Source organism: Euleptes europaea, chromosome 11 (assembly GCF_029931775.1).
Source record: "Euleptes europaea isolate rEulEur1 chromosome 11, rEulEur1.hap1, whole genome shotgun sequence".
Taxonomy (NCBI): Eukaryota; Metazoa; Chordata; class Lepidosauria; order Squamata; family Sphaerodactylidae; genus Euleptes; species Euleptes europaea.
This window is the reverse complement of record NC_079322.1, coordinates 72,362,875-72,372,106: the sequence shown is the minus strand read 5'-3', so window position 1 is coordinate 72,372,106 and position 9,232 is coordinate 72,362,875. Positions and strand designations below refer to the sequence as shown.

General features: G+C 46.1%; 1 protein-coding gene across 1 annotated transcript in view; it reads right to left on the bottom strand.

The window, feature by feature from the left end:
* Positions 1 to 1,096: 1,096 nt before the first annotated feature.
* The window catches only part of ACVR2B (activin A receptor type 2B), a 121,439-nt gene continuing 113,303 nt past the window's right edge, over positions 1,097 to 9,232 (bottom strand). Inside the window, exons 8-11 of the mRNA XM_056857432.1 lie at positions 8,811 to 8,925; positions 6,264 to 6,402; positions 4,474 to 4,604; positions 1,097 to 1,352 (exon numbers count right to left, since the gene is read on the bottom strand). Coding sequence (XP_056713410.1) covers positions 1,158 to 1,352; positions 4,474 to 4,604; positions 6,264 to 6,402; positions 8,811 to 8,925 — 580 coding nt within the window. The 3' untranslated portion in view covers positions 1,097 to 1,157. The remainder of the gene's footprint in view (positions 1,353 to 4,473; positions 4,605 to 6,263; positions 6,403 to 8,810; positions 8,926 to 9,232) is intronic.

The following is a 9,232-nucleotide window of genomic DNA, read 5'->3' as shown; positions in this document are numbered from 1 at the left end:
GACGGTGCTATCAAATGCATTAAACAGTTTAAAACCAGATTAGACCCTGGGAGATCTGCAACTGGATCTTCCAGGTATTTTGTTAACGGTAGGTTGCAGCTGTAGGGGATCCCCAATTCATCCTGGAGAAGCAGCATAACGAGGAAAAGAGGTTTAACTTGTGCTCTTCCAGTGTCTTGCCTGGTCTGACCATAAATATTTTCCTTTAAACAAACAAAAAACAAACAAACAAACACACACAGAAGCCTGAGAAATTAGTGAAAGGACTTCCTTCTGTCTGTGATTCTCCGTGACCCAACTTTCTCCGAACTCGGCAGCAGCTTGATACTCTGCCTTGAAACTGGCTCTCCCTCTCATTAAACGGTTTACCTGAGAAGTAGCTCCGTAGCAGATGTTTCTCCAGATGCTGCAAAAGTCCAACGTCTCTTTCTCCCCCGCCCCAAATACTAAACTTTTCCCTTTCGATTCTACCATCAAAGAATCAACATTCTCTTCTCATTTTCTTTCCCCCACCCCACCCCCGTCTTACAACACCCGTTAGACCCGTAAAAGACGCATCTGCTTTTCTTTTCTTTTTTAAGCTCACTGTCGACAATAGAAAAGAATTTTTTTTAAAAAAAAGTAAAAGGAAAAGGTTTTTTAGGGGGGGGAAAGTTCCTTTCTGAGGTGTGAACTTATGTAACAGTCTTAAGTTTCCTCCGAATTTTGCAGCATGTCTTGTAGATGGGGGAGGTGGTGTCCTTGATATCACAGACGCTCTGGGTTTTTAAAAAAAGACATACCAGGAAAAGAGAAAACCCAGAAAAACAGGATCGAAAAGGAAACAAAGCGAGTCCGTTGAGGTTCTGAGGTACCGGCATCAGGCCTGCATTCATAAGTCGGCACCCGAATGCTTGCTGAGATGTCCTCTCTTTTTTTTCTTTCCCCCCTCTTTTTTAATACAGTAGAACAATGTGCTGGTAAAATTGATCCAATCCAAAAAAAAAAAAAAACCCAACAATAATAATAACAACAACAATAACAACAGCAACAGTAAAAAGTCAAGATTAAAATAGCAGCTGCATTCATGTGTGTGTGTGTGTGTGTGTGGTTTAACTTTAAAAAAAAATCCACTGAGTCTGGAAAGACACCCCCCAAAAAAATAAGGGAACCAGGATCTAGATACTTGACTCTTTGGGCAGCAGGTCCATGTTGGTGACGGAGGTCACGATGGAAACGAGGCAGTCCGAGGTAGGGCCGTTTACCAGTTTGCGTATCTGAGAAATCCGTTCCTCCACACAACCTGCGGAGAGGCGTGCCTCGGCGTCGTGGTCCCAGCACTCTTCTACGGTGATGCAAAGTTGCGCCAGACCCTGGATGGGCGAAAAGAGAAGGAAACAGAGGTGCTCAAGAAGGTTGCTCCAGAAGGTTGGACCAGAACCAACGGGTTGAAATTAAATCAAAAGAGTTTCCATCTTGACATTAGGAAGAATTTTCTAACAGTTAGAGCGGTTCCTCAGTGGAACTGGCTTCCTTGGGAGGTGGGGAGCTCTCCTTCCCTGGAGGTTTTTAAGCAGGGGCTAGTTGGCCATCTGCCCTGACCTGGATGGGCCAGGCTAGCCTGATCTCGTCAGATCTCAGAAGCTAAGCAGGGTCAGCCCTGGTTAGTATTTGGATGGGAGACCACCAAGGAATACCAGGGTTGCTGTGCAGAGGAAGGCACTGGCAAACCACCTCTGTTAGTCTCTTGCCATGAAAACCCTCAAAAGGGGTCGCCATAAGTCAGCTGCGACTTGACGGCACTTTACACACACAAACAGTTGGCCATCTGTCAGCAATGCTGGTTCTATGACCTTGGGCAGATCATGTGAGTGAGGGCACCTTGGCCATCTTCTGGGCATGGAGTAGAGGTCACTGGGGTGTGTGTGGGGGAGGTAGTTGTGAATTTCCTACATTGTGCAGGGGGGGGTGGACTAGATGACCCTGGTGCTCCCTTCCAATTCTGGGATTCTATGATCCTAAGTGTCCTACTGGAACCCACTGCAACCCACTTCTCTTCCCTCTCTGCCTTAGCTACCGCCACCTGCCAAGAACTCCTTCCTGAACTGAGCTCAAAGCTGGTGAAAGGACAGCAAAATCACCTGTGTGCAGGGTCCTAAGTCTGAAGGGGACACTTTGGCCATTTACGCACGGGAGGTTTTGCCTTGGATTTGCCGCTCTCCAGACGCATTTTCCCCATCAGAAGTCTCAAAACTCTGCATGGGGGTTTATTGTTGAGTTTTGAGAAGGTGGATGGGGAAAATGTGCATCTAGAGAACGGCAAATCCAAGGCAAAACCTCCCATGTATAAATGGTCTTTGTTCAACCCCTCACTAAATGCAGGAAATCTCCCACAGATGGCTGTCTAGTCCAGGGGTCTCCAACCTTTTTGCGTTTGCAGGTACTGTTGAAATTCTGACACCATAAAAAAAAAAGCAAGAAAATATTGGGAAATGATACATGATGAAATGCAAAAAATACAGAACATTTTGAAATGATACATGATGAAATGCAAAGAATATTGAAAATTAAGTTTGTGTTAGATCCAAAAAACACATTGCTAAATATTTTGCCAGATAACATACCAAAATATATATAATGAACTATTTAAGTATATGGTGATAGTGGTAAGAGTAGAGTATGAAAGAAAGTGGAAAGATTTTCCAGATGCAGTTGGATGGGCAAATAATGTAGCAGAACATGCAACTATGGCTAAACTAGCATCTTTAGGGCACAATAGATCAGCCTCTGAATTTTATGATAAATTGAAAGTGTTATTTGATTATATAGCTGATAATTAAAAAATAATAATGGAATTTAAGAATTTAAGTTAAAAAATCTATTGTAAAATATGAAAACATAATAATCCAAAGAATGTACAGTTGAATTGAAACTATAGAGTAAGTTCCAGTATAATGCAAGAATCTGATGTGTATGTTCGTTTGCATGTTTTGTTTAACTGTTTGAAATTTTTTAATATATATATATATTTTTTTTTAAAAAAAAAACTGACACCGTCTGGTGAGTGCAGCCACAAAATGGCGCCCCCAGATTACTTTCAGTCACACAATGAAGATGGTGGCAGCAGCTACCAAAGCCACCTTTAAAAAGTCTGCACAACTAATGAAATCTCCAGTGACCAATCAGAAGCCTTGCTGGGCTAAAGCCCCACCTGGCCCCACCCACTTCCTAAAAACGCTTGGCTGCCACCATGCTGGAGACACCTGATCTAGTCTCTGCTCAAAGAACCTGCTTTCTGGGGTAACTGCTTCCAATGTCAAGGTATTCTTACAGTTCGGCATTTTCTCCCAATATTTAACCAAAGTCTCCCCTCCTGCAACTTAAGCCTCTTCAATCTGGCCTTGCTCTCTGAAGCAGCAGAAAACAAGCCCTTTTTGCCTTTTCCGGCGTGACAGCCCTTCCGGTGTGAAGCCAGGTGGGTGACCTTGGGCTAGTCACAGCTCTCTCAGCCCCACCTACCTCACAGGGTGCCTGTTGTGGGGAGGGGAAGGGAAGGTGATTGTAAGCCGGTTTGAATCTCCCTTAAATGGTAGAGAAAGTCAGCATATAAAAACCAACTCTTCTTCATCATCATTAAACCAGCTTACAATCACCTTCCCCTCACCTCCACACAACAGACACCCTGTGAGGTAGGTGGGGCTGAGAGAGCTGTGACTAGCCCAAGGTCACCCATGTGGCTTAATGTGGAGGAGTGGGGAAACAAATCCAGTTCACCAGATAAGCCTCTGCCGCTCATGTGGAGGAATGGGGAATCAAACCTGGTTCTCCAGATCAGACTCCAGTGCTCCAAACCACCGCTCTTAACCACTATACCACGCTGGCCCTCAGGCCGGTAGTTTTCAGAAAACTGATCGCAATTTGTCCATATTGGATCTGCCATTTTAAACAAAAAAAAGAGAGAAATCCAGATGCCTACGGAACCTGTTTCTCTCCTCCTTGCCAGTGCCTTCTGAATAGCTCCTCGGAGCAACAGCAAAAGAAGAGTACAAAAAAATTCAATATGGACTTTTGTTTATTCTTCACGGCGGTTCCTTTCTAGAAAAAAATGCTGCGGATTTTTAGTTTGGGAATTGACTTCAAAAGGGGCATCCGGTTCTGCTTCACTGTACTTCTGAGCCCAGCTGGTAGTTGGGTTGCCACATTGCCCACTCTGGTGGGCAACATCCAGCCACCGGCCTCCCCAAATGAGCAGCAGGAGCAAAAAGGGAGGGAGGAATGGCATACCCGGATGTGACATCAACGCAACAGGCGATGCTCTAAGAATTTCCCTAATCTTCTATGGTTTTTACCATAGAGATAGGGGAATTCCTAGAGTGCTGCACTACACAGTGATGTAGCGTAGTCAATCTCAGTTTCCCCCACGCTCCCGCTGACTGCCAGCAAAAGGCTAGCCGCCTTAGCTGCCCGAGAAGAGATTAATGATGAAGGACCTACAGGATGTTTAAGCCAGTGTTCTTTGAATGCAGGACGGATCTTCTTGTGAACCACCACCTCCTGGAGGTCCTCGAGGGATGGATGCTGCCCGATCTCTTCCTCAAATGGCAGCATGTATTCATCCACTGGACCTGAGTAAGCACAAAGAGGGGAAAACGTCATTCGAGAGCGGAAATCAATGGAAACCGACACAGAGCTCTGATCTGGTTCTCGACAGTGAATCCCACAGTCCACATCATAATCAATATTGGGAGTTAGCGTAGCACAAAGACAAAGAGCTGTGGTCGGGAAGGTCACTGGTTCAAATCTCATCTCAGCCATGAACTCACTAGGTGGCCCCCAGGCAAGCATCTGTCTCCCTCCCTCCCAACTCTGCTGTGCCAATTCTGCTTGGCTGATCAAGGTTTTGCTAAAATACCACCTCGCAGACAACTCAAAGCGGTTGTATGCACACTCCGGATCTTTTTCAGTGATGACCTTCCACGTGTTATGGAAGAATCAAACCGGCTTACAATCACCTTCCCTTCCCCACAACAAACACCCTGTGAGGTAGGTGGGGCTGAGAGAGTTTGGAGAGAACTGCGACTAGCCCAAGGTCACCCAGCTGGCTTCATGCGGAGGACTGGGGAATCGAACCCGGTTCTCCAGATTAGAGTATGTGCTTCTGTTTGTCCTGAACCTATTTCCCAACAACTTCATTGAGCGCACCCGAGTTCTAGTGCTTTGGGAGAGGGAAAAGAAGCTCTCCACCCTACATATAAAGAGGCGAGAGAGAGACTCTTCAAGATATTCAAGTCATTTGAATTGCTTTCAAAATGTGATCATTATGATTGGGAAGGGATGGGTTGGGGGAAAGAGGAAACCTTCTGCAGCAAGTAACGGAGGAACAGAGGCCAGCCTGTTTCTTGCAAGCAAGAACTGAATTAATTGTGCCTTCCTCCTTCTTCACCTCAGAGGTGTCCTAGGTCCCCAAAGACGGCAGAAGGAACATAATGTTGAGTCTGTACCTGACAGCAAAGGCATGTCTGACTCAGAGGGGTGTGGTAGGGCTGGGAGAGGCACACAACAGTCAATTCTCCTGACTTATTCATTTACATTTAGGTATTAGGTCCCATATATTTTCTTCTGCAAGGCAGAATGGCTCAGAGTCATCAACTAAGCCATTGGAACCATGTAACGAAAGATCGTAAAAACCTATTAAAATTAATCAGTTCCTTAATCAGAATATAATTTCTTAAAACTGACAGACAAGAATGGTTCCCATCTACATAAGGTCAGTGGGTTCAATGTCCACAGAGGATTGCCCCCCCCCCCCGCCCAAAAAAGGTAAGTTTTAACTACGGATGTCACCCAATTTTTAAAAAATCTAGTTGATGAATCATATGTGTTTTAGTTCATTAACTGATTACCTAGGCTGTAATATTTGCAATTGAGTAAAAATAGGACCCCGAAGCAGTTTTGAACATTTTCAGATAACGTCCATGTGCATTATAACAGGTATTGTATTAGAAGAGGCATTCTTCCCTGTGTGATACAGGGTCACTGCCCTTGCTAAAAGAAGTCTTGCCTGATCACCTGGTCATCTAAATTGGCAGGGTTTCTTTAAAGACTAACAATGTTGATTTCAGCATGAGCTTTCTCCCAGTTAGCTAACTAACCCAGTCACACTCTGCTGCAGAAATGGTACAGAAACGCCTTCGTTTTACAAGGGCAACCCATAATGTCTCAGAAGACTACCAGCGGTAGAATTGCTCCTGACGCTGGGGCACAGGGGAGATGTCAAGACTTACCATCAGCTGCTCGGCACCTGGAGACCAGTTCCCACAAAACCAGCCCCATGGCATACATGTCTATTCTTAGGAAGGCGTCTCTCTGGAAGTTTATCGCCCCCTCTAATACCTCAGGAGCCATGTATCTTCTCGTTCCCACCTGAGACAAAAAGAAGAATCTGTTTTTGATACTGAAAGGCAGCAAATGGAGAATCAGGTCTATGTTGGAGTCCAGTAGCACCCTGGGGACCAACAAGATTTTCAGGGTGTGAGTTTGTGAGAGTCAAAGCTCCCTTTATAATTTTATAGTTTTATCATTTTATAGCTTTGTTATATTTTTACTCAGTTTCCATTGTGTGCATGGCATATAGTATCTATTTACTTTCCAAACTAATTTGTGAACTGTAAATCGAGATGGACCAGGCTACCCCGATCTCGTCAGCTCTCAGAAGCTAAGCAGGGTTGGTCCTGGCTAATACTTGGATGGGAAACCACCAAGGATTACGAGGGTCGCTATGAGGAGGAAGGCAATGGCAAACCACCTCTGTTAGCCTCTTGCCTTGAAAGCCCTATGGGGTCAGCTGCGACATGACGGCACTTTACACACACAAACTGAGGGTGTGGGAGGTTCATATGTTACATAAGCAATTACCATCCTTTAATGACACAACCGTATTCACTCTCAGTAGTGAAACAGGTAAGTAAGATCGTTATTCCTGCCCTCCCAACCCACAGTATATGAACACATGAAGCTGCCTTATACTGAATCAGACCCTTGGTCCATTAAAGTCAGTATTGTCTACTCAGACCGGCGGCGGCTCTCCAGGGTCTCAGGCAGGGGTCTTTCACATCACCTACCAGCCTAGTCCCTGTAACTGGAGATGCCAGGGATTGAACCTGGGACCTTCTGCCTGCCAAGCAGATGCTCTGCCACTGAGCCACGGCCCCTCCCATATATGGGATATGACAAGTGGGTATCCTAAACCTGCAGAGCTTGCCATCCGCCAAGATGAAGGTCGCCACCAGCCACGGGATGTAGTCTTCCAGATGCTTGGCATGCCAGCTCCGTGGTTTTGCTCTTATTGGCAGGAAGAAACCCCCCCAAAATTATCAAGTCCCTCAGAGAGGATGCCACATATGGACTGATGAACTTTATTCAGCTTGTGCTAGCTTGGGGTATATTAATTTGCATTTGTCACAGAGAGGATGGAACTGGCGAAGGGCATTTGCTCTGGATTAACTGAGAGTCAATCTCATATCGATATGTTCCCCAGAGAAGCTAGTATGTTCCCCAGAGAAGCTTGTGTTCACGTAATAACAACCTACCGGTGGTCTCCGGCCCAAGGAGTGTCCATTTGGCCTTGACCAGGGCCGTTTCTGCCCTGGCCCGTCTGGTGGAATAGCCTCCCGAGTGAGATCAGGGCCCTGCAGGATCTTCAAGAATTTCGCAGGGCCCGCAAGATGGAGCTATTCCGCAGGGCTTATGGTTGAGGACAGCGGCGGTTTCTCCCTATAAATACTAGCCTCCCAAATCTCTTTTCCTTCTCTACTGCTGAGCCCCCCCCCCACTTAAACCTTCTTGGAGGTGATTACATCTAACTGCCCAACTGTAGACTGTTATTTTTTATTCTAGCGCCATCGGGGGCATTATTGACCTATTATTGAAACGGTTCGGCTATTTTAAAGTGTGTTTTAAATTGTATTTCAATATTTTATTGTTTTTAGTGTAATTCTGTTTGTGAGCCGCCCTGAGCCCGGCCTTCAGGCTGGGGAGGGAGGGGTAAAAGTGCAATAAAATAAATACAATAAATAAATATTGGGTGGCCCAGGCTAGCCTGATCTCATCACATTTCAGAAGCTAAGCAGGGTCAGCCCAGGTTAGTACACATGAACACATGAAGCTGCCTTATACTGAATCAGACCCTTGGTCCATCAAAGTCAGTACTGTCTACTCAGACCAGCAGCGGCTCTCCAGGGTCTCAGGCAAGGGTCTTTCACATCATCTACCTGCCTAGTCCCTTTAACTGGAGAGGCCAGGGATTGAACCTGGGACCTTCTGCATGCTAAGCAGATGCTCCACCATTGAGCCACAGCCCCTTGGAGGGGAGACCACTGTGGAAATTCTATGCGTAGGCAGGCAACGACAAACCACCAGTTTGTCTCCTGCCTTGAAAACCTTATGGGGTCTCCGTAAGTCGGCTGTGACTTGACGGCCCTTTCCACCACCAGTCTCATGTTGTGTGGCTCTTGCAGGACTGTACCAGTTCGGGAGAGAAAAGAACACAATTGCTCAAAAGATGGTCAGGACGTTGAAGTTGAGCATGTTAACCTTATAACCTTACTGTCCAGACTGCATGGAAACGCAGCAAACACAGCAACGGAATGACCCGCCCAACCTCTACTCAGTAATTAGGCAGAGCAAAGCAGCCAACTTGTCTTGCTTCCTTCCCCACTAATTGCAATGTTCATCGTACCAAGCAAATGCTGCTGTTCTCTGTCATTACAGGCTCTGTTACTAAATGAGGTGGGACACACCAACTCCTCTTTTGGCTAAGCTTCAGACGTTACCTGTCCGTGGGTATCTCCTGGGGGTTTTCCAGGCTCAAACCGCACAGCCAGCCCAAAGTCAGCTAGCACGGCTGTCAAGTCATTCTTCAGCAATACGTTTTTACTCTTGAAGTCCCTGCAGCCCGACAGGGGAGGAAAAAAAGAAAGCAGACTGGTGATTCACATAGCACAGATCTTGAACTCATGAAGCTGCCTTATACTGGATCAGACCCTTGGTCCATCAGAGTGAGTATTGTCTACTCAGACCGGCAGCATATCTCCAGGGTCTCAGGCAGAGGTCTTTCACTTCACCTAATTGCCTGGTCCCTTTAACTGGAGATGCTGGGGATTGAACCTCGGACCTTCTGCATGCCAAGCAGATGCTCTACAAACTGGTTCTCTGCATAAACCAGGGGTGTCGAACTCATTTGTTATGAGAGACG